Genomic DNA, 25,862 nt, shown 5'->3' with positions numbered 1-25,862 from the left:
TCGGCTCACCCCAGGGTCCCCCCCAGCCCGGGGGCCGGGACGGGCACGCCCTTCTCCCGCGCCGACCTACCTCGTGGGCATGTTTGGAAAATGCTTCGGCGCTGGTCATCATCCCAGCGGTCTTCTCCTCTAACTCGCCCAGTCTCTGGCCTCTTTCGTCAAGGGCGATCCGGGCCCGGGCCAAGTCCCCCATGACCCCTCCGGCGGCCCCTTTGACGCCTTCGATTCCACCCGACCCGGGGATATGCTGGGCGAGGCTTTTCGATGCCTTCCCCGCCGACGCCTCCCCAACTAGGAATGAAAAGCACAACTCGTTAGGAAATACCGCCATTACTTTAAATCATCGCCCCCCCCCCCCCCAAACGAGCATGGAAGACTGTTCTCTTGAAGCTGAAGAGCAATTGGGGAGGGGAAACATTTTCATCACGATCACGGCTGGTATTTATAGTGCGCCTTAAGGTTTGCAAAGCATTTGACAGGATCTCCCACGATCCTAACAGTGTCTGAAACACTAAAGGTATTATTATTCCCATTTTACAGATGAGGAAACTGAGGCACGTGGCCTCTTACTAGATTTTTTTTTATCTGATTGGAATAACATGATTTTGACTCATGCAGCCATTTCTATGGAACTAGAGTCCTAAAGTTTGGGAGATTCTGGGCCATGGGATTTGAATTCTTCACTTTCTGGGGTTTCTCAGGGACACATTTTAAAAATAGCTGCTCTGTATTATTTTAGCACGGAGAGTTCTGAACAAAGCCATAGTGGTCAATGCCACATCAACATAATACTTCATTTTCAGGTTTTAAGAATGTTCATTATATAATTCTCTCTCCAGGTAGGTATTGCAGTGGATAGAATGCCAGACTAAAGTGTTTAGCACAGTGTTAGATAAATATTATTATAAGCTATTCACATAATTTCAAGTTTATTGATTTGCTGACTCTTTATATGAGTTATAAGAACTTCTTTCTCTAGTGCACACTTAAGTTTTCTAAAGAGAATTCATTTGCCCCAGATACTATTTGCTCCTGGGTAGGGAGACAAGCAACCAAGCAAGTTTTGGTTTGTATTTTTCACCAGCTCCCACTTAAAGGACTTCCTTGTAGTACGGGTTGCAGGAAGAATTTACTTACATAACTCTTCCCTGTCAAACGTTTGTCCACTCCCACCAAACAGTCCCTTGAGGAAGCCTCTGTTCTGAGCTTCTGGCGTTTCCACCGGAGTAAACAACTCTCCTAGCATGTCCTAGAGCAGATTCAGAGAAAAAAGATGTGAGTCATTCAGATACAAAAGGCAGTCCTGCGTCAGGGCCCGGAGCCCCTCGTCCCTCCGACAGCCTTGCTGCCTCCGAGGCCTCACCCACCCCTCACTTCTATTTTCCCTGGGCAACGCTCTCTTCTGCTAATTCACCTTCTCCCTTCTTCCTCCTCATCCCCGACGGTCCACAAGACGCAGCGCTAGGACCTCTGCTCTCTTCCCTCAGAGATCACTTCTTTGAGGAGCAGATCTCATCCCATTTTTATGGGGCAGCAGAGGACTCTTAAATCTGCATCTGCCTCGGTTTACAGTGCCTGCCAAATCCTGAAGCTTGCCTTGTCAAAACCAGCTCCCAGGCAAACGGCCAGCCCCTCTCTCACCCCCTACCCGGCAGCCCTAGCAGTTCCGGCCTTGCCACGATGAGCAGGACGATGGTCTTAGAACTTTGTTGTCTTGTCAGCCTGATATTTTCCTTATTCCCTGAGTCCAATCATCTAATTACTGCGAATTCTCTTGGAAAAAAGGAAACTATGGAATTTTCTTTCCAGAATGGATGCTAAGGCTCTATTCCAAGGCAGAATAGTGATAAAGGCTAGACAACTGGGGTTAAGTGACTTGCCCAGGGTCACACAGCTAGGTCGTGCCCGGGGCCAAATTTAAACTGGGGTCCTCTCCTCTCCATGCCTGGCATTCTAGCCCCTGTGATACCCAGCTGCCCCTCCAATACCTTCTATAAACAGTTGTTAGAACCAATCTTTATGCACTACTAAAATCAGCTAATCGAAATTCAGAGTTCTCACAGGCAGATGCAATCTGATAGGAGTAATGAGGCCAACAAGTGTCATCCCCTGTTGGCTGGCAGCTATGCTGGGGCCCCTAGTTCTGCCTCTCCCCTTTCCCTGTTAGAGATTCAGGAGCGAAGGGAGTGGCAGTGCCCCTCTGAAGGGAGGACCGGCGGGGTTCTGATTTGTCTGAAGACACCACGTGGCATGATGGGAAAAAGAGGGCACAAGATCCCGATCTGTTAGGGTCACGCGTGGGGAGGAAAATGCTCATTGGAGTAGTTAATTAGGGAACATCCCCCTAAAAGCAGGCAAGTAAGAGTTCAAGACTGGATCAGGGGGTCAGTAAATGAGAGTGTCTCCAGAGGAAGGTGACCAGAAGAGTCGAGGACCCAAACTAGAAGTGCTGAACCTCTCAAGTAGCTCGACCTGAAGAGTTGTCACCCAATAAAACTCTGCCTCGTCCTGGGGTCGGGGTGGTGGAGACCGAGGAGGGGGAGTAGAAGGGTACAAAGACGTCAATCCAGGCTTGATGGAAGGAAAACATTTCCTGACACTAAGTAGAATGGGTTCCCTCGGGAAGCCCTCTAGGTTCTCTCACTGGGCTTCTTGCAGCTATGACACGTGTCTGGGGATGCTCCAGAGGTTTTCATGGGATTAGTTGGCCTCGGAGGTCCCTTCCAGACTCTGGGATTCTTTGATGGCCTGTGTGATAGCAAGGCTTCTGGGAACCCTGTCAGAAGGGAGCCTCCCCCGGAAATGGGCAGGTGAGGCCGCTCCTTTGGGCAGGCCTCTGGCCATCAAGCCAGACTGATCTGAGGTGACCGAGTGGTGCACACAGCCCAGCTAGCACTCTGAGGCCATCTGCCTGCGTGGACAGCCCCTCCCTTCCCAGGCGGGCAGGCTCCTGGTTACATGACTTGCTTTGAACGTCCCCTCAGTGCTTTGGGGATCTGAAGTCTGGCCTGCTCATGGTTCTATGGAGTTTCCTCCTTTCTTTCTCATAGAGAGTAACACAAAGCAACAACACCAGCTCTGTGAGCTGGTCAGCTTTCACTTTTTCCTGACCAATCTAAGCACCTACTATGTGCCGGAGCCCGGGTGGTTCAGCCTTCCTGGCTCTCTGCTGGCACAGCCGCGGGGCTCTCCTAACTCATTTCACATGGGTTGGGTCTGTGAAGTAGAATCTTTCTGCCGCGAGTGGGCTCAGACCTTTTGGCCTCTCCCGTCTGCACTGGCTGATTCATGGTTCCAAGAATATTTAGACTATAACCAACAATCAATTTAACGGGTCCGATAATTCTGTCACTCAGATTTACTCCGGGATGTTCTGTATTACCACGCTCACAAATTCCACTGAACTAACTCTGCTTTGGATTGCAGAGCTGATTCCCAAGTTTTCATCGCATCTGATCCGTGTGCCGGAAGTCTGCACCGGCCTTTGACATGTCCGCCACCACCGCCCTCTCTTCCAAGGATTCCATTGGGAGGCTTTTCTAAATTGGTGGGGGAGGGGGAGAATGCTATGAAACGTGAGGAGAAAAGGAGTGCTTTTGGGTCAGATGGAAGCCTTTGAAAAGGCGTCAGACACATGCCGGAGCGCGCCCCCTACCTGTAGATTGTCGCACATTTCTTGACTGTAAGTTAAGCGCTGTATTTCAGTGGGAGACACGAGATACAACGCCTGCCCCTCGTTGGTAAAGCAAAACGTCCGCGCTATCCTCATGTCTGTCAGAGGCAGGTAATTCACGTCCAGCATCGGGCGCAGACTAGGTAGGCTGAGGGAGGAAAGAAGATTCGCGTCACACTGATGGGGTTAGAAGTCTCGGTGACTGTAAAGCCCAGCCTGCCCAGGCAAACAAGCGGAATAGAAGAGCGCATTTCCCAAGCTTCCCTCTTCTGACTGTCGTTTTCTCTAAGTAAATGTCTGTCAGCGGTGCTAAACCCAATCCCGTCTAGTCGCCCAAAGGAAGCCACTGTATTTCCCCAGTGCGTGGAGAGAGAGCAGCGTCCCTGAGCTGCGGCCCCTCACCACTAGAGGGCGGAGAGAGCAGCGTCCCTGAGCTGCGGCCCCTCACCACTAGAGGGCGGAGAGAGCAGCATCCCTGAGCTGTGGCCCATCACCACTAGAGGGCGGAGAGAGCAGCATCCCTGAGCTGTGGCCCGTCACCACTAGAGGGCGGAGAGAGCAGCGTCCCTGAGCTGCGGCCCCGTCACCACTAGAGGGCGGAGAGAGCAGCGTCCCTGAGCTGTGGCCCGTCACCACTAGAGGGCGGAGAGAGCAGCGTCCCTGAGCTGCGGCCCCGTCACCACTAGAGGGCGGAGAGAGCAGCGTCCCTGAGCTGCGGCCCCGTCACCACTAGAGGGCGGAGAGCAGCGTCCCTAAGCTGGTGCCCCATTACCGCTAGAGGGCAGAAGCAGTCCAGGGAGGGTGTGGCTGCTTCGCTCACACCAGGGGCCCTTCTTATTTTCAGGCTTCCAGGACGTACAGGCTTGGTACAAGACGCCGTGAACCCCTGTGTGGCCCTGGACGAAGGGGGGCTTTGCTCTCTGCTTAGCCCTCCGACATTTCCTTCATGCATAGTCAGCTGGCGGTTTAGGGTTCTGTCACCAAAGAGGGAATTTGGGAGAGGGCAGAACCCTGCTATTTCCCTGGTAGAGGGAATTCCTTGGTATGGAAACACCCTCTTACGCAGACGGGCAACTTGTGTGTAAAAGGTATTGCTGGGCGCAGAGACAGACTTGCTCGTGGTCTGTTGCTAGTTTCTGTTAGACACAAGATTTGAACCCGTGTCCTTGACTGTCTGGTTCTCCATTATGCTGTACTACTATATTCCTCTAATAAATGTTTGAGGAGGGATTTTGAAATTAAAAGCTAATTCTTTTAAAGAAAGTATTCATTCCAACACGGGTTATCTTTCAAAGGAGTCACCTTGGGAGGCTCCAAAGATTCTCAAAGCAGCCCTGAACCTTCTCTTTTGTAATTGTCCCCAGAGCCATCTAGTGCATCCCACAAGGAAACCAGGTTTATTAATTTATGCACATATTTCAAAGACTATAATGATGATTAATTTCCAAGAAATAGAATCATTTTTCTCATTGTAAGAGTTCATGATAATTTGCCTTTTTATTATGTCATAGAAACCACAAATCCCAGGAGTCTGGTTGAAAAAGAAAATTATGAAAGGAAGAAGGACTAAGGCCCAACTACATTTAGCTTGAAAAATGAGAAAATATACAAATATACATTTACACAGAAATTCGGTATCACACTTATCCTCATTAATTGATGGGTGGGTTGGTTGGCTGACTTACCCTAAAAAAATAGCAATTGTTGGAATTTTTCATACTTTGTTGACCTTGTAGGTAGTTATTTTGATAAAAGCACATAAAGACCTACTGTTAAACATATCTGTGGTTTAGCTATTTTCAGTTGTATCTGAGTCCTTCTGTCCCTGTTTGTAGGTTTCTCGGCAAAGATCCTGGAATGGGTTGTCATTTTATTCTCCAGCTTATTTTAAAGATGAGGAAATGGAAGCAAACAGAAGTGACTTGCCCAAGGTCACACAGCTAGTGTCTGAGGCCAGATTTGAACTCAGGACGATGAGTCTTCCTGACTCCAATCCTTGTATTCTATCCAATGTACCACTTAGTTGCTTTAGTTGATCACACACAGATAGACAAAACATAGACACATTCTCTTAGGTCCTTAGTTTCCTCACTTATAAAATGAGGTGGATAATTAGGTGAAAGCTAATGTGTTTTCCAGCTTTAACAGCCTATGAGATTCCCATCAATCTCTGCACAAGAACATGTACAATCTACAAATGCACACTCAGAGCTACACACAAAAATGAAGATACTGACTGCGAAGTATCCCTCTGAACTATAGTGCTATTGTACTGGGCGATACTTATAAGACGTTTCATGTCCTCTGACATTATTTCGTGCTGGGATCTGCTGAACCCAAGCTCCAGGAAGAACCTAGGAGGCTGGGTTGCTAAGAGGCAAAACAAAGAGGGAATTGGGAGAACCAGAACTAGTGGCTGAGGTCTACTTCTTTTCTGGCCTGGCATTTGGGGTCCATGTTCAGGGTATTAGGCGGGATGTGGAAGCCTTCATTTGCTGTTTTTCAGACTTCAGTATTCCTAGCACATGACCATTGGTAAGTTTTAGTGGGTCAGGGGAAAAGTAGGCGCTCAGCTCTTCTTTTATTGGTGCGTTTAAAAGCAGAATTCTCAGGAGGGCTCCATAAGTTTCATCAGAGGGCCCGTGAGGACTGTGATGCCGCAAAGGCAAAGAGGAACCAGAAAGGGCCTTATGCAGGAAGTAGTAGCTGTCCTGACTCTCTCAAGCAACTGTAGCTTATTAGAAGAAGATAGCCAGAGGGAGTACTATAGGCCTGGGGGACAGAGCAAAGGTGCAGGGAGGGAGATGGAATGCTAACCTCTGGGCACAGAAAGTTGGTTAGAATATAGAGTACACAAAAGGGGACAAGATGGCGGACAGTTTTCAATTGCAGGCTGAGAAGATCAGAAGCAGTAGGGAGCCATGAGAGATTGCTAAACAGAGAAATGATGCCATTAGAGCTACGTCTCAAGAAGATTATTTTGGCAGCTGTGTTCTCCAGGTCTATGTGTTCAGAAGAAGGCAACCAGGATGGAAAGGCCTTTGAGTCTGTGCCATACAAGGACCAGATGAAAGAACTGGGGATGTTTAGCCTGAAGAGTAGACTTCAGAGAGGGAAAGACATGAACGTTGTCGTCAATGACCTGAGGAGTGTCATGTGGAAGAGGGCTTAGCCTTATTCTGTCTGGCCAGAATTGGGACTACCAATTGAGTTCTGATTTCTGGAAATACTCCCTAACCATTAGATCTATCTGAAGCAGAACAGTTTGCCTCAGGAGACAGAGGGTTGCCTTTCATTGGAGGTCTTCAAACAGAAGAACAAGCATTTGCCATCTTTGTTGTAGAGGGGACTCTCTCAGATATGGGTTGACTTCTAGATGAATGCTAAGCATCCCTTCTAACACTGAAAATGCGATTCTGTAAAGAATGTAAAAGAAGAGGAGAGAGGAAATGGCAAGACTGATTGGAAGACCATTGCAATATTCTAGAAGAGAGGTAGTAGAGGATAAAATGAGGGGAGTGCTATGTGAATGGGGAGGAGGGGACAGACAGAAATGACAAAAGAAAGCATCAATGTCAATTAATGATCATTTAGATGGGGGTGTGATTCAGAGGGAAGCGTTAAGAGTAAACTTTGCTTGTATCATTGGACAGATGGTGGTACCGCCAACAGAAACAGGTGTGATATGGAAATCACTTTAAAAGACTGATATATATTAATTTAAGGTCACCAAGGAATTCAGCTATGTAATTCCTAAATGGAAACTCAAGTCAGCAGTCAACCCTTTTATGGTGTTTTAATTACAAACAGGAGGAAGAAAAGTATTAGAGGGAGAGAAGGAAATAGGGCTTAAATACCCACTCTGCTTAGGATGAGCCAAAGGCCCAAGGCCCTGGATAGCTGAGGCAAAGAAAAGAGATCAGTCCCTATCACTCACGTGACCAAAATGGAGAAACAGTCCGCGGGCTCCTCCAACTCCAAGCATTCCAGAGGCTGTTCTCTACCTCACTTCCTGTCTCTCACATGTGCCAATGGTGGCTCTAGCTTGACCTAGGACTGCCCAGAGGTCTGTCCTTTTTTCACATGTCTGTTGAAGGCCATATTCTCAAATAATTAAATCTTGAGTTTTGCTGCAGCCCTTCCTGATCTTGTTACCCTGAGTAGGGTAGAGATTGTAGTTTCGAAGACCTGATTCTGTTATTCCAAGTATCTCTATTGTTATTGATCAGGAAATAGCTAAATCCCATCTTCTAAAGAATGGTCTGAATAGGGTTGAGTAGTTTTGAAATTCACACAGGTAAATTTAGATTAGAGGTTAAGATAATGAGTTCCATTCTAGATAGAAGTGGTTTAGGAATATTGATGGGGTAGCTAGGTGGAGGTGTCTACAAGGCAGTAAAAAGGACTGGAGAGTTCAGGAGAGAAGTTAGGGCTAGATATATAGATTTGTCAGTGATCTGCAAAGATGATAATAAACAATCTTATGGAATCTGATTAGATCAAAAAGAAAATATAGAGACAGAAAAGACAAGGGCCAAAGAAAGAATCTTGGAGGACATTCATACTTTGGAAGCACGAGTTGGGTGCTGATCAAGCAAAGAACACTGAGAAGGAATGGTTCTTTTATCTCCTCAGAGAGGAGAAGAACCAGAAAAATATAGTTACTCAAGCCAAGGCAGGCAAAACTATCCCAAACAAAAGTTGAAGAGAAAGAATTTAGAATAAAGAATAATAAAAGGCCATTGGGTATAGGAGTAATGAGTCTGACAAGTGAGAGGGAAGTAAAGGAAATGAATGAAAATATTTGATTGGGAAAAGTCAAGATACAGGAAAATAGACTGAGAAAATATCAGGATGAAAGAAATGGATTTTAAGGATGGGGAAATCTGAGAATTTTGGTGGGAAGTAGGTAAGGAGAGATTGAAGATGAGAGAGATGGAAAGAACAATCAAAGTGCCAAGGAAAGAAATTAAGGACCGAAATGAGGAAAGAAATTAAAAGGATAAACAGATTGGTATCAGCTGAAAGAAGGTCACCTTTCCCTTAAAAAACTGGAGTGATGGCAGAGAATGGGTGCAATGCAGACAAAGAGAGTTCTAGGGGGACTCTAAAGCATGGAGCTGGAGAAAAGAGATCTCAGAGAGTTTCAATTTTTTCAGAAAGGAAAGAGGTGAGACTGCAATGAGAAGAAGGAAGAAGTTGTAAAAAAGTTCTGAGAAAGAAAGTTAGGAATAGTTATAGCAGGGAATGTGTTCATTAGGGAGGAATAAAAGTATTGCTTGGCTGCAGTAAAGCTGGGTCCAATTGAGATAAGAGTATATAAATTTGTAGCGGATTCAATGGGCAGTGGTGTGATTTCCATCTCCATTAGGCAGCACTCTAGCAGTAGAGAAGACAGGCAGTGGGCACAGCTTAGGGTTGGGCTGGGAGATGGGACAGTATATGTTCCATCTTCACATGCTTGCAGTTACCTTGAGGTTCCTACCTATGAAAATATTGGGGAGTGATGGAGGCTAAAATGTTGTTGTTTTGTCCTAAATGTTTAACAGCAGAGGAGAATATCATACTGCCTCTTGGATAGAAAACAGAGAAGGTGGTGTGTGTGCGTGTGCGTGTGTGTGTGTGTGTGTGTGCGTCTGTCTGTCTATCTAGATATCCTCAGACAGGTGATAATACATGACTTTGTTGGTGGGAGAATTGGTCACAGAAACTTGGAATTGGGTTGGAAAGAATGAACTCGGTGGGTGACAAGGATGGAGTAAGTAGTAGAGACAGTGAGTAGTCAGCAAAGTGAACCATGATATAGCACTCATGTTAAGGGGTGCTGAAAAAGTGCTATTTCAAGCAACACTGCACATAATATGTCACCTGAATAAGATAGTGTTTAAATGAATGAAAACTATCAGCTATCCAATTCTGTTTCATCACCAGGAAATCAAAGGGTTCGATAGTCCAATCTGACAAACTCAGTGAGGTGAAAAATGTTTACCAAATGCTTATGTGACATGACTTCTAAGCTAATAAGTCCATTTTGAGGTGACTCTAAAGGCACCGAGGAACTAAAGAAAAAGAAAATACATTTTTTAAAAAGCAGGAAAATTATTTTTACATAGAGATCGATTTCTTAGACAAAGTGAAGAAATTTGTTGTCTAGAAAGCTTCCTTGAAAGTTTTTCTTTATAGAATGACAGTTCTTTTTGCCTTTAAATATTCCCATTCTCTCTTTTCCTTGCTTTTCTTTCAAGAAATGAATTGTCCTGATTCCCAAACAGTGACAAAGAAAGTATTTACCTCATTATCATGATGTGGCCATTGGCACAAAAGCAGGCCAAACAGGCACCGTTACACATGACCACCACATCTGCTTGCAATATGAAGGATGTTTCTGTGATGTTATGAACATAAAGGCAAGTCTGGGAAGGCAATGAGAAGACTTTGGCTTGTTTTTCTGAGCAGACTACTGCATACTGTTGATCTCCCATTTCCTGGGAAGTTGATGGGGAATTCATGACCAGTTTCCTTTTTCTTCCTTTTTCATTATCATCCAGACTGTTTGGGTCCCGCCAAACTTCATATGGTGGATGCATTAATCCCCCAAGACGGTCCATACAGGAAAATGTTAAAACAGCTCCTTTTAGCGTCAGTAATGTACCTATTAAAAATAATTTTAGATTATTGGCAACTGGAAATCTTTTTAAAACTGCTGGTATAAATGTGAATGATCTTAATCACAACAGCAATTATGTATAGCAGCATCACAGAATCACATAGAAAATCACCAGATTTGTTGACCTGCCATTGCTGAAAGAAACCAGAGATGTACAATACTCTCATTCAATAGATGATTTGCCCAAGGTCATATGGCCAGTCAATCAGTCAATGCACATCCAGGGCTAGAACCCAGGTCTCTAGACAGTAGGTCCAATGCTTATTTATTTTTCTTAAACTCTCACTCTCTATCTTACTTAAAAACTCTAAGACAGAAGAGCAAGGAAGGGCTAGGAAAATGGGGTTAAACAACTTGTCTAGGGTCAAACATCTAGGAAGTATCTGAGCCCAGATTTGAATCTAGGTCCTCCCAACTGAAGGCCTAGCTCTCTATCTACTCAGCCACCTAGCTGCCCTTTCAATTTTTTTCCCAAAACATTACAGTGCTTCCTTAAAAATGATATATGTAATAGAGGAGGCAGAGCCAAGACGGTGGAGTAGAAGCAGGGGAGCTTGAAACCACCATGAGAATCTTCTCCAACAAATCTTAAAATAATGCTACAAAATTAATACAGGAATAAAAGAACCAACAAGGAGACAAAGTGAAGCAATTTTCATGAAGAGAACAATATGAAAGGTAGGCAGGGAAATCTGGGTCACTGGGGTAAGAGGGAGCACAGCCAGCAAGAGACTATAGCAAGGAATAAGGAACAAGTCAACACCAAACATCCCCACTTCCTCAAACACCTACTGTTCCAGGTTCTGAACCTGGGCCCAAGACAATATCCAAACCCTGAGACCCTGCCTGAGCCAATAGGGGGTTCAATACAATATATACCCCTTAAAGTTCCAAGCAAACCTACAGTGAGGTTTGGAATTCCAGCTCAGAGCAATCTATGCTGTGCAGCCTGATCTGCGTGGGTCCAGAGTGAGGCCAAGAGTCCTAGCCCAGGCTTGTGGCAAGGACCTAAATCTGTTTGGAGCAGACCCAGAGCTGTGTATCCTCTCCCCATCCCTAGCAGGTGCAGGCTCCAGGGTACTGGCTTGAAGGAGCCTGGCTGACTGCTCACCAAAGCTCAAAGTCCCAAAGGGCAACATGCTATTTGTTTTGTGCCTGACTTGATCAAGCTAAGACCAAAAGCCTACACTTAAGCCTGAAGCTAGACTTTGAGCCATTAGCAGTCTTAGGGGAAGATTGAATTCGCAGGGGGAGGTGGCCATTAGAGCTCCAAGTCCACAGACCATCATACCATCTTGGAAGAACTGAAACTTGCAGAAACCCAGAAATAAGGCTAAGGGTAGTATCAAGGGAGGACTGAAGTTTAAGAGGGTGCCCTATCCTCTCAGAGAATACAACTTACCTTTAAAATAAAAGTGAAAATCAAGAAAAAGGCTAGGAAAATGAGAAAACATCAAAAGAAACACATAACTATAGAGAATTTTAATGAAGACAAAGAACAAGGTACAGACACAGAAGGGGACAATGAAAGCAAAGCAAATACAGGCAAAGTCCCAAATAAAATATGACTTGGACTTAGATTTTGGAAAAGCTCAAAAAGGATTTCAAAAATCAATTATGAGATATAAAAGCAATGCAAGAAGAAATGGACCAAATGAAAAATGAGGCTCCAAAGCTGACTGAAGAAATAATTTCTTAAAGATTAGAATTGGGCAACTAGAAGCTAATGACTTCATGAGACATCAAAAACCAAAATAAAATCAAAAGAATGAAAAGAAAAACAGAAGAAAATGTGAAATATCTCATTAAAAATGACTTGAAAAATAGATACAGGAGAGAGAATTTAAGAATTTTTGAACTCCAGGAAAGCTGTAATAATAAAAAAAAGCCTGGATATCATAATATAAGAAATTATCAAAGAAAACTGCTGAGATATTCTTGAACAAGAAAATAAAATAGAAATTGAAAGAATATACAGATCACCTCCAAAAAGAAATCCTAAAAGGACAACTTCCAGGAATATAATAGCTAAATTTAAGACCCCCCCCCCAAGCCAAGGGGAAAAGTACTATAAGCAGTCATTAAGAAATAATTCAAATACCATGGAGTTACAATCAAGACAAGACAGGACTTAGCCAGCTTCCATATTAAAGGACTATAAGGTGTAGAATATGATATTCTGGGAGGTGAAAAATCTAGATTTACAACCCAGAGTCATCTATCCAGCAAAATTGAGTATATGTTTTTAGGGCAAAAAAAAATACCATTCAATAAAAGAGAAGATTCCAAGCATTCCTGAGAAGACTAGAACTAAACAGAAAATTTGAAGTTCAAACACAAGACCTAAGAGCAGCCTAAAAAGGCAAATAAGAAAGAGAAAATTTAAGGGACTCAATAGGGTCAAACCATATGTATTCCTACATGGAAAGAAGATTTTTGTAACTCTTTAAAACTCTTAGTAGTAGTAGAGCAGTTGGAAGAAGTATACTTAGACGGAGGATGGGGAAATAAGCTGATTAGGATTCTATGACATGCAAGGGAAAAAAAAAGTCAATGGGTGAAAAAGAGGATTACACTTAGAGAAAAAGGAAGGGAAAGATGGAATGGGGTAAATTATTTAACCTAACGATGTGTGAGAAACTATTACAGTGGAAGGTAGGATGAGGGTGGTGACAGGCAATGCTTAAACTTTACTCTCATTGTAAGTGGCTCAGAGAGGGAATAACAACCATACTCATTGGGGTATGGAATCCTATCTTACCCTATAGAGAAATAGGAGGGGAATAAGACAAGGGAAGGGGGGTGGAAATAGAAGGGAGGTGGAAGAAGGGGGGGCAATAAAAAGTAAAATACTGGTGAAAAGGGACAGAGTGAAAGGAAAAAAAGAGCAGGATCAAAAGGAGAAAATAAGATGGAGAATTCACAGTTGGTAATCATAACTGTGAAGAGGATGAACTCACCCATAAGATAGAAGTGGATAGCAGAGTGGATTAAAAACCAGAATCTTAGTATATGTTATTTATAATAAACACATTTGAGGAAGGTTGATACACAGAATAAAGGTAAGGGGCTGGATCAGAATTTATTGTGCATCTTCTAAAGATAAAAAAGCAGGAGTGGCAATTATGATCTCAGACAAAGCTAAAGCAAAAACAAATCTAATTAAAAGAGATAAGGAAGGAAATTATATCTTGCTAAAAGGTACTATAAACAATGAAGTACTATTAATAGTAAACATATATGCACAAAATGGTATAACCTCTAAATTTTTAAAGGAGAAATTAAATGAACTTCAGGAAGAAACAGACAGTAAAAATATACTAGTGGGAGACCTCAACTTTCCCCTTTCAGATCTAGATGAATCAAACTAAAATATGAACAGGAAAGGAGCAAAGGAAATGAATGAAAGCTTAGAAAAGTTAGAACTAATAGATCTTCATAGAGTTGAATGACAATAGAAAGGAATATACCTTCTTTTCAGCAATACATGACTCCTACACAAAAGCTGACCATGTTTTAGGGCATAAACACTTAACAACCAAATGAAGAAAGGCAGAAATAACAAATGCAATCTTTTTAGATCATAATGTAATTAAAATTATAATTAATAAATCTCCATGAAAATATAAATACAAAATTAATTGGAAATTAAATAATTTAATTCTAAAAAAAGGGATAGGGCAAAAAACAAATCATAGAAACAATCAATTTTATTAACAAGAATGACAATGAGGAGACAACATATCAAAATTTATGAAATACAGTCAAAGCAGTGCTGAGGGGGAAACTCTTAAACACTTACATTAATAAAATAGAGAAAATGCAGATCAACAAATTGGGCATGGAACTAAAAAAACTAGAAAAAAATAGAAATCTTCATTTAAAGACTAAACTGGAAATTTTAAAAATAAAAGGAGAAATTAATAAAATTGAAGGTAAAAACTATTGAACTAATAAATAAAGCTAGGAGCTGGTTTTATTTAAAAAACAAACTAAACAGTGTTGGTTAATTTGATTAAAAAAGGAAAGAAGAAAATCAAATAAACAGTATCAAAAATGAAGAGGGTGAACTCACCACCAATGAAGAGGAAATTAAAGCAATCATTAGGAACTATTTTGTTCAATTATATGCCAATAAATCTAATAATCTAAGTGAAATGGATGAGTATTTATAAAAATACAAATAACCCAGATTAGCAAAAGAAGAAATATAACCCTTAAATAATCCCATATCAGAAAAAGAAATTGAATAAGTCATCAATGAACTCCCTAAGAAAAAAATACCCAGGGCCAGATGGATTCACAAGTGAATTCTATCAAACATTTAAAGAACAATCAATCCCAATACTATTCAAACTATTTGGGAAACGAGGTAGAGAAGGAATTCTACCAAAGAAAGAAAATTATATTTCAATAATGATTAAAGATATGAAAATTTTAAATGAGATACTAGAAAGGAAAAGACAGAAATATATCACAACGATCATTCACTATGTCCAGATTGGATTTACACCAAGAATGCAGGCCTGGTTTAATTTCAGGAAAACTGTCAGCATAATTGACCATATCAATAGCCAAACTAACAGAAATTACAAGATTATCTCAATAGATGCAGAAAAACTTCAACAAAATACAACACCCGCTCCTATTAAAAACACTAGAAAGCATAGGAATAAATGGGTCATTCTTTAAAATGATAAGTAGTATATACCTAAGACCTTCAGGAAGTATCATCTGCAATGGAGATAAATTAGAAGCCTTTCCAATAAGATCAGCGGTGAAGCAAGGATGCCCATTATCACCACCATTATTTGATACTGTATTAGAAATGCTAGCATTAGCATTTCAGAAAGAAAAATAGAAGGAATTAAAGTAGGCAATGAGAAAACTAAACTAAAATATGATAGTATACTTAAAGAATCAACTAAAAAAGTAGTTGAAATAATTAATAACTTTACTTAGTAAAGTTGCAAAATACAAAATAAATCCACATAAATCATCAGATGTATTTCTATATATTGCCATCAAATTCCAGTAGCAAGAGTTAAAAAGAAAAAATCTATTTAAAATAACTCTAAACAAAATAAAATACCTGGGAATCTACTTGCCAAAGCAAAAACAGGAAATATATAAACACAATTACAAAACACTTTTCACACAAAGTCAGATCTAAACAATTGGAAAAATATTAATTGCTCATGGGTCGGCCAAGCTAATGTAAAAAAAGTCAATTCTACCTAAATTAATTAATTTATTCAGTGCCATACCAATCAAACTACCAAATAATTATTTTATAGAACTAGAAAAAATGATGACAAAATTCATCTGGAAGAACAAAAAGTCAAGAAAATATCAAGGAAACTAATTATAAAAAAAAGTAAAGGAAGGAGGCCTTGCAGTACTAGATCTCAAACTGCACTATAAAGCAGCAATCATCAAAACAATCTAGTACTGGCTAAGGAATAGAATGGTAAATCAATAGAGTTGGTTAGATATGTAATATACAGGGGTAAATAACCATAGCAACCTACTGTTTGATAAGCCCAAAGATTCCAGCTTTGGAAATAAGAACTCCCTCTTTAACAAAAACTGCTGGGAAAATTGGAAAGCAATATGGCAGAAGCTAGGTATAGATCAATATCTCACAGCCTAAAGCAAGATAAAATCAAAATGAATATATGATTTAGATATAAAGAGTTATACTATAACTAAATTAGGGGAACACAGAATAGTTTCCCTGGCAGATTTTTGGAGAAGGGAAGAATTTATGACCAAACAAGAGATAGAGAATATTATAACCAATCTAACCAAGATTAGGAGGGAAACAAGAAACTGGGAAAAAAATTTTTTATGAAAAATATCTCTGATACAGGTCTAATTTCTCAAATGTGTGAAGAACTAAGTCTAATTTATAAGAATGAAAGCCATTCCTCAATTGGCAAATGATCAAAGGATATGAACAAGCAATTTTCAGATGAAGAAATCAAAGCCATCGATAATCATAGGAAAAAAAATGTACTAAAAAACTGTTGATTAGAGAAATGCAAATTAAAACAATGCTGAGATGTCACCTCACACTTATCAGCTTGTCCAATATGGCAGTAAAGGAAAGTGGTAAATATTGGAGGGCATGTGGCAAAAATGGGACACTAATGCATTGTTGGTGAAGTTGTGAACTGATCCAACCATTCTGGAGGGCAATTTGGAACTATGCCTGAAGAGCTATAAAACTATACATACCTTTTGATCTGGCAATGTCACTACTGACTTTGTATCCCAAAGACATAATAAAAAAAGGGAAAGACCCTACTTGTACAGAAATATTTATAACAGCTCTTTTTGTGGTGGCAAAGAATTGGAAATTGAGGGGATATTCATTAATTGGGGAATGGCTGAACAAATTGTGGTACATGCTGGTAATGGAATGCTATTATGCTATAGGAAATGATAAGCAAGATGATTTCAGAAAAACTTGGAAAGATCTGTGGGAATTGATGCAGAGAGAAATAAGCAGAACTGGGAGAACATCGTACACAATAACAGTAATATTGGACGATGATTTTCTTTGAAAACTAGGGTACTCAGAAATGCAATGATCTGGGACAATCCTGAAAGCCTTATGACAGGGATGCTGTCCACCCACAGAGAAAGAACTGCTGGAGTCTTTCACATCAGTGTATTTTGGGTTTTATTTGGGGGCTTTGGTTATGTATGTGTCTTTACAATAATGACCAATATGGAAGTGTGTTTTGAGTGACAATAAAAAATTTAATTTAATTTAATTTAAAAATAAATAAAATAATACACGTATTTTTTCTTCTTTTTTAAACTAATGTTAAGGAATTGGCTACTTGAAATAATGTTAAGGAGTCATTTACTGAAGTAATTTAAAAAAGAAAGTTTCCAGGTGATCTGAATCCATTCTAAAGATGCACAAATTGCTAGAATATGCATTTCCTCACTTTGAAATCAAAGACAAATTCTTTTACCAAATTGGCAATGGGTTATTTTAAAAATGTGATTGAATACTGGGACCTAGGATTTACCATGGGAATTGTTAACTAATTCTGGGGAAAATATCCCCTGTATTCTTCAGTCCTTAAAATAGACTCACACTTCTTTATACAGAAAAGGGGGTTACTCACCTGTGCTTTCTGAGGTTGCACATCCATGCCACACCATCACCTATGGGAGCTTTCTGCCAGCCCTGGAGGACCCGAAACTATAAAGCTTAGGAGGCTGCTTGTGCTAGAGTGGCCTTTAGAACTTTCCAGACTCGCCCCTAAGGGGTGCCCTAGCAGCCCCTTCTCTCCTCTGTCCCTCAGTTCCTTGAGGTCTGTTGGAGAGACAGTAAAAATGTTAACCCAGGCTCATGGTCCTCCAAAGAGTGTGAGTGAACAGAGACTTGAAGAGAGAAGGGTGACTGATGATATGAAACCAACTATAGCAAACCTCTTTAAATTTAAATTTGGGGAATCAAGTTGCAATGAACAGGTTTGTATAAGATATAAAGTCTTGGTTGAGGTATAGGCCTGAACCAAGGAGTCTTCCTCTCAACAAAATTACCTATTTGTTGGTAATGAAGGATACAGAATTTCATATGTGCCCACAGCATGAAGATGAAGGGAGGGCAGCAGGGGTGTGTGTGTGTGTGTGTGTGTTGGAATTCTAAATAGTATGGGTGGTCAATGAAAAGAAAAGGGAGGCCAAGAGTTCTACTCCGGATTTTGTCTATTGATACTTATGCTAAGGTAACTCGGGCTTTAGGTAGGACAGATTGAGCTAAGGACATTTAAGCTTAAATCTTGAGGTGGGTTGGGCTTCCATGCTCAGAAAAAAAAGAATCTCCCTGAAAGCTTTGAAGACTACTTGAGGTTGACTGCAATTAGGCTTCATCCCCTACCCAGAAATGCCACCTATCTAAGTGAACCAGTCCTGATTGGCTTATATTGCTATATTTAAATTCATGGTAGATCCTAGTGCCACAGAGAGCCAGAAACAAATGCTAAAAAGAGGAGAGAGAGAGAGAGAGAGAGAGAGAGAGAGAGAGAGAGAGAGAGAGAGAGAGAGAGAGAGAGAGAGAGAGAGAGAGAGAGAGAGAGAAAGAGAGAGAGAGAGAGAGAGAGAGAGAGAGAGAAAGAGAGAGAGAGAGAGAAAGAGAGAGAGAGAGAGAAAGAAGTTGCAATAATTTCCCAATAAACTCTTCTTAACAAATCATCTTCTGACAACGTACATTTATGAGGCTAGTCTCAACCTACTGAGGGTTTCAGGTGTTCTATTTTTACTTAGCTTTACCATCTGTGTATCGACTCCCTTCAAACTTTCTCTTTTTCTTTTATTCTCAAGTCCTAGTTGGCTTCTCATTTTATATATGTCTTTGTTGAGATCAGCAATGGTTTTGGAAAACCTAAGGATTCTATTGTAATACTTAGCCATTAATTGTGCATCGCTAATCTCAACAATCCCATTCCATCAATCAGTCAACCAGAATTTATTAAGTGCCTACTACATGTGAAGCACTGTGCTGGGCACTGGGGACACAAATACAAAGAAGGAAACGACCTCTAGGAACTTACATTTAGTTGGGAAATACAACATGTACCTACACGAGTATATACAAAATAAATTTTAAGGGAATAAATGTAAAACCAATCCTAAGAAGTTAAATATGAGGCAGTTAGGGGATCAGAAAAGGCTTAAGGTAGAGTATAAGGCTTGAGCTGCAGCTTAAAAGGAGAGAGGCAATCCATGAGGCCAAACCAAGGAAGGCAAAGCTTTTCAGGCAACAGAAATTAAGAGGCCAGAAAGAGGACAGGTGGTGCATTTCATAAGGAAAATGATGTGGCTGGGAAGACAGATGGTGCCAATGGTTGTGAAGGGCTATGTAAAAGCTAGAGAGAAGTTCAATTTGTATTCTAGTTGCAATAGGGAAGACACTGAAGTTTATTGAGAAGAGGAGACATTCAGAGCTGTGCTTGAGAAAGATCACTTCTCTGCAGATGTGTGGAGCAGGGAGAGGTCTAGAGGCAGGGAGAGTGATTATTAAAGCCATTCGTGTAATCAAGGTACGAGGGCCTGAACTAAGCTGATGAATTCTAGAGAGAAGGAATGCGATGCAAGAGGCCATAGATTTTAGATTTAGAACTAGAGGGGACTTTTCTGACTACCCACAGATGCTGCTGACTGGAGCTAGAAAATATCACATTGCCATGCTGATTAAGTACACCTGAAATTCACATAGTTTGACTTCAATTGTTCTCTTGGCATCAAGGCAATCCTTTTGTTCTGCTCTGATTCCTTATCTGGCTCCTCTTCAAAGTCATTCCAAATCTTTTCTCTCCTTACATCTTCCACATTCCACCCCAACCCCCAATCTGGCCACTTTCTCAATGATGATTCTGCCTCTCACTTTTGGGAGAGAACAGACTATTTGCTGTGAGCTTTCTTTTCTCCTCACTCAGACTCTTCAACATCATTCCCAATTCCCAGTTTTTTCCTTTTCCCATGCCTATGATATTAACGAGGTAACCCTTCTCCAGGCTAAGACCCTATACTTGTGGTTTTGATCTCATCCCCTACCACCTCTGGCAGATTGTCTCTTCTCTAGCTCTCCCTGGCTCTTGGTTCCCTACTATCTTCAAATGTTTCTCCCATCCTAAAAAGGAAAAAATAAACCCAGCAACAAAGAAAAAACCAACTTGCAGTAGACCCTACTATACCCTTAAATTATCATACTATGTCTTTCCTTCCTTTTTTAGCCAAAATCCTAGGAAAAAAAAAAGTCTCTACCCATCATTCCTACTTTCTTTACTCTCATTTCTAAACCCTTTATAATCTGGCTTCTGGTCTCATCACTAAAATGAAACTGCTCTTTCCAAAGTTACCAATGATTTAAAAAAAAAAATCCTTGCCTTCTGTCTTAAAATCAAGTCTATGTATTGGTTCTGTGAAGATTGGATTTAGCTCTCCCCTGGTTGTAACAATGAATGTATTTAGCTCTTCCTTTATTGGGAAGATTAAATTGTAATCCAGTCTATTTTTAGATTTTAATCCCTAAAAGGTGGTAACTGGGAATTTGAAGTAGATCTACCCATTTTAACTACAAAAAATGTGTTAACTAACTACAAAAGGTGAACTAACAAAAAAAGGTATTAAGTAACCAAAAAAGGTATAATCTAACCAAAGAAGGTGTGAACTAAAGAGTAGGCAGTCCTGGAGAGGAGCATCTGTTGTGATTGGTAGACATGAAATTTAGGGGAGGTGACACAAGAGAAAAAGATCTTTAAATAGAGGACCACAAGAGAGATAGAAGATAGAACTCTGACTTGGAGTTGGACTGGATGATCAGTCTCTCAAGCTTGGAGGGAAGAAGAGTCACTCAGAGGAAAGACTGGAAGACATTGGACTTTGCTGTGAAACTGGACCCCTGGAGGAGCTTGTACAGGAGACCTCAGACTGTTTTCCTTTTAGAGGGGGTCACCACTGGTGAGTGAAAGGCTGACAGTGAACCCGCCTTTCTGGAGGTGTGAACCTCCAAGAAAGGCCCATGATTTTGAGACTCTTTTCCCTGATTAGGACCTTAGAATTTCTGTCCTGGCTCTAATGAAGCCAGAGAGAGCTCTCTCTCCCTCTCTACCCTTATCTCATTCCTTAATATCTTCTCTCTACTGTAAATAAACTACCATAAATTCCATTTACTCTAATTCATTTTGGGATTTAGAAATTAAATCCGTAGCGACCGCCAATTTAAACCTAAATATTAAGTCCAACTACAAACAAATTTAACAGTTCCAAAGCAGAAGAGTGGGGGGGAGGGGGGGCTAGGTGATTGTGGTTTAAGTGACTTGCTGGGACTCATTTGGCTAGGAAGTGTCTGTGGCCAGATTGGAACTCAGGATCTTGCTTTCCATCCACTGATCCATCCATCTCTGGCCCAATGATCTTTCTACTTTCAAAAATCTTATCTTTTCTCTTAGAACCAATACTATGTATTGGTTCCAAGGCAGAAGAATGGTAAGGGCAAGGTAATGGGGGTTAAGTGACTTGTCCAGGGTCACACAGCTAGGAAGTGTCTGAAGCCTATCTCTAGGTCTGGCTTTCAATTCATTGAGCCCCCTAGTTGCTTCCCAGTGATTTATTAATAGCCAAATCTAATGACAAGTATTTTCTTAGGCCTCCTCTTTCTTGACCTCTCTTGCATTATTTTACATTGCTAATTATATTTTCCTCCCAGATACTCTCTTCTTTGTCTTTTCATAATAGTTCAGTTACTTCTTTTATCTCTTTTTTTTCCAAACAAAAACTTTACTAGAGTAGCTTGAGAAGTTACAGGTGAAAGGGTACCCCAAAAGAAGGAGGACACAGACAACTTCCACTTGTCTCCATGTATTGTATAGTGGAAATATACATTGAATCAAACAAGAAATGGAAAACTGTGCACTGTCAGTATAATGAACTGACAGAAGAGTTATGTCAAAGGAAGAGACAGAAACTAGCTTTTCTTCAAAACTATAAAGCAATAGGACCAGATAAGCTACACAATCATTGGCTCAAATACTTCACAGTGGCACATGGATTATGAGCAAAACACTTTCCCAGTTTCCTCTCAGGCATAAGCCTGATCTCATCTTTCTTAGCAGAAGGCATGACATTTCTATTCACAAAAGATAAGAACAACACTCAAAATACAGATTATGTCCTTTATACAAAGCATTCACAGCTTGTCTCACAGAAAAAAGTCTATAAACACTAACAAGAAAATAATACAACATCTGAGGAACAAAAGGGTGTGCTGAGATCCCAGGAGTATAAAGAGCAACTTATTTATGATCCAGTTGGTAATTATTGAACATACCACAGAAGCCCTGAGATGCTTATTCTGTCTTTACTGATGATCATTAGTCCTTTGATTTAGTTGTACACATGTGGCTTGTTTGTGTATTGCACATTTACAAAAATAGACCCAAGTATTGTGTTAGTGCTAGAGTATTTGGTGTCCACATGGAAAACTGCTCTCTAAAACAAGCCACTGACACAATACTATGAATGGACCGATATAAAACATGGTATTTTTTAGGGAGATTGTTTAAGTCCATTATGGACTGTCCGTCCTTGAATCCATTGAGATCTGTACTAAATAGAACTAAAAATCACCTTCAAGTTAAAAGGGAGTTAAACCAAAACATCTTATTACTTACTTGACGTCAGGGAATGATATCAAGCTATATGGTGTCACCAAAAGCATGTTAGCACATCTTTCAGTTGTATAATGCTCCAGTGAGACAGCAACATGACTTTTGGTTGACCTCAATAAGTGTGCAATTATTTTTATTTTATCATGGCGTTCTTATTTGCTTTGAGGAAGTTCAGATGGAGACAGTCTGGAACAAGTTGGTATCTTGCTATTTTTCTTTTTTATTTGCTGTTTTACAGACGACTTCACAGATAGACAAAGTCACTGCTCATTACAGTTGAATAAAAGTATTAGGAGGTCGGCTCGTCTTCTGTAGGCTCTCTGAAAGCATCCTTGGCACAACTCCTATAGCAGATGGAGACGGCCTCAGAGATCATTTGTTTCTCATCCTGCCCCTGCATGATTTTAATCTCCTTTGTTATAGGTTTTCATATTGTGAAAAGTTTATTTCATGGAGTTTGGAGATTATGAACATTTGGGGTAGCTAACATTAAAAATACTGTTCTTAAATGATTGTTATGTCTAGTGTAATACCTAGGCAATTGTGGGCAACAGATTTGTTCATAATGATCTAGTTCTAATGTTTGATTAGTTGAGTTCTCCAATATATTTGAGGTCTGGAATGGTGGAATGGACTAGTATCGAGGCATGTGTATTATTGCTATTATTATTGTTGTTCTATAACATATTAGTGTAAAAAAAACTAGTTATCAATATTCTACTCGTAAATTGTATCTACTAGTCTTCACTGCAGAAATGCTAGAGGACTTTGGTCTAGATCTTCCTCTGGATTGGTTGTTGTTATTGTTTCCTGATTTAAATTTTTCTTCTTTCTCCTTTTTGGGCTTTTCTAGGCTTGAGAACTTTCTTTGACAGTCATTTTTCTGATGAAAACTCCATTTCAAATAGGTCAGCGTAGACTACCTCCCAACTCTAGCCCAGGGCAGATGGCACCACAGCTCCTGAAGACCTCCAGTGAACCTCCCATTCTTTCCTTTCCCAGAACTCTAATTCGTAGAAGATACTAGATAGGCTGTAGCAATGCACGTCTTGCCCTTTCCACAGGCCACCTTGTCCCAGGCCTAGGTTTGGAGAGCCAGGGGGTGCCCACCTGGGCTCCAATGACACACTGGCCTGCTGATGACGCGCAAGGAGTAGAGCGCAAACTCAAACTCCGGACTGCTGCCGATGAACGCCGATCCCACTTCTTGGAAGCAGTCATAGTTGTGGCTGTGAGAGTCGACCAGACCCTCCTTCTCCTGCAGGTAGAAGCGGATCCAGCGAGGGAATCCTGACACTTTTCCACTGGAGTCACCCTCATCCTGGCCCCGGGAATGCAACCCGAAGCCCACCTTCTTCAGGTCACTGGCACACTCTTGCTCTGAGCTGTATCTGTTTTTGATGGAGGAAGCCAGAGTTCCTTCATGACTGCTGTGTGCGTTATCTCTCCAGGAAAAGGGTCCTGCCCCTCGAGGGGCTGAGAATGGAAGGGCCCTGACCTGTCACCCGCTGGTAGTTACTGAGTACACTGATTGGTTTGGAGAAGAGCTCTTCACTTACATAGAGCCTGAGAACGTTGAGAGAAATTGGAATTGGCTCCCAGAGCAGAACACAAACGATGGTGTTAAATGGAACTTCTTGTGTACAGTTTGTCATTGTTCTTTGAAGCTAGCTCATGAGGTTAAGACTGTATGTCACAGATTCCCCCAACTGGACCCTACGTGTTGGACTGTCCCCTCTTCTGGCAATCATCTCCCACCGTACCTCGTCTGTTTGGTATTTGTAGCTCCCTTCAAAGCTCAGCTCAATCACCTCCTTCAAGGCATTTTCCCCAATTCTTTTCTTACACATTAGGATACTTTGAAACTCCTAAAATCACACATTTACTTTGTTTTAAAAATACTTCAGTATGATTACTTTCCTTGTCATCCTTTATATATGTACACACATATGTGTACATATCGTATCTATTTAAAAACATTATTTTTGATGAGCACTACAGCTTTCACCAGATTGCCCAAGGGGTCTATGGCACAATGAGGTTCAGAACTCCGGCTCTCATAGAACCCAATTGCCTTTAGGAACAATTATAAACTCAATTGGATGACTTTCTTTTTTTTTTTTAAACAGTTACCTTCTGTCTTAGAATCAGTACTATAAGGGCTAGGCCACTGAGGTTCAATTGGCCCAGGACACACAGCTAGGAAATCTGTGAGGTGAGATTTGAACTCAGGTCCTCCTGACTCCAGACTGGCACTCTGTCTTCTGTGCCACCTACCGGCCCTTTGGTTGATGTTTAAAGCCCTTCATAACTTGGCTCCAAATGACCTTTTCAATTTAATTTTGCATTACTTAGAATAGAATTTTATTTTCTATGTAGTCTTTCTTTGCTATGTCAGAAAATATTTTTAGGTTTTAGAAATTGATGTTGGAATACGAAATGACTTCTAGCTGGGCTATGCACTCATTTAGCATTTATAGAAGTAAATGACCTTTGAATAACTGTGGAGGATGAGAGAGGTACCGTAGGCCCAGAAACAAGTACAATTGCTGGTTTTCAAAATCTAAAGGCAGCTAGTGATAAAGCAGATAAAGTATAGCGCCTTAGGTCAGAAAGCCTGAGTTCAAATTCAGCTTCAGACATAATAGCTGTGTGACCGTGGGTAAGTCACAAAACCTGTCTGTAAAATGGAGCTAATAATGGCACCTACCCCCTAGGGTTGTTGTGAGGATCACATGAGATATTTTTAAGCTCTTAGCCCAGTATTAGATTCTTATTCTTATTCACTTTCCTTCTCTCCCCTCCCCCAACGAAGGGAAGAATGCATCTAACCAGGCTAGTAAGCTTGATTCTGATCTCTACCAAAATTCTAGAAAAGAAGTGATTTGCGAACATTTTAAGGGAAGCAACAATAGCCAATTGTCAGAATGGATGAGACGTTAGGGCAGAGGCCGGGCTGTAAGTAGCCATTTTTTCACTTGGGGCGGCAGTGAATGCAGACAATGATGCAACCGAGGAGGCAGGAGTACTGGCAGCCGGGTAGCCCACCTTCACCTCCATGTGCATTAAGGAGGGAGCAGAGTGCTGCGGAGATCTTGGTGCTACAACAGGTCAGCTTAGGCCTGCAAGGAGGGTGGTCACTCTCGGAGGATGTGTGCTCTTTGGGGGGTGGGGGAAGCAGTAGGCTTCCTCCTGAGAAGCACCCACCCCCCAGCCCTCCGTCAATGTTCAACACCTTTGGGGAAGCTGTTCATTCCACACTATTTGTAGATCTGGTCATAAATTCTAGATATAAGGAAGTTTTTCTTTAACATTAGAGCTATCCTAA

At 41.2% G+C, this 25,862-nt stretch overlaps 1 protein-coding gene and 1 pseudogene across 10 annotated transcripts in view; both read right to left on the bottom strand.

Annotated features, from left to right (window-relative positions):
- The window catches only part of STXBP5L (syntaxin binding protein 5L), a 469,360-nt gene that overhangs the window by 7,838 nt on the left and 435,660 nt on the right, over positions 1-25,862 (bottom strand). For all 10 annotated transcript variants that reach the window (XM_056793510.1, XM_056793513.1, XM_056793507.1 and 7 more), the window contains 4 exons: positions 9,965-10,325; positions 3,656-3,821; positions 1,138-1,249; positions 71-291 (listed from right to left, as the gene is read on the bottom strand). In XM_056793510.1, coding sequence (XP_056649488.1) covers positions 71-291; positions 1,138-1,249; positions 3,656-3,821; positions 9,965-10,325 — 860 coding nt within the window. The remainder of the gene's footprint in view (positions 1-70; positions 292-1,137; positions 1,250-3,655; positions 3,822-9,964; positions 10,326-25,862) is intronic.
- Positions 18,385-24,189, bottom strand: LOC130458856 (uridylate-specific endoribonuclease-like; annotated as a pseudogene).

The sequence above is a fragment of the Monodelphis domestica genome, chromosome 4 (genome assembly GCF_027887165.1).
Source record: "Monodelphis domestica isolate mMonDom1 chromosome 4, mMonDom1.pri, whole genome shotgun sequence".
In the NCBI taxonomy this organism is placed as follows: Eukaryota; Metazoa; Chordata; class Mammalia; order Didelphimorphia; family Didelphidae; genus Monodelphis; species Monodelphis domestica.
Note: the sequence above shows the minus strand (reverse complement) of the source record. Positions and strands in the feature narration are given on the sequence as shown.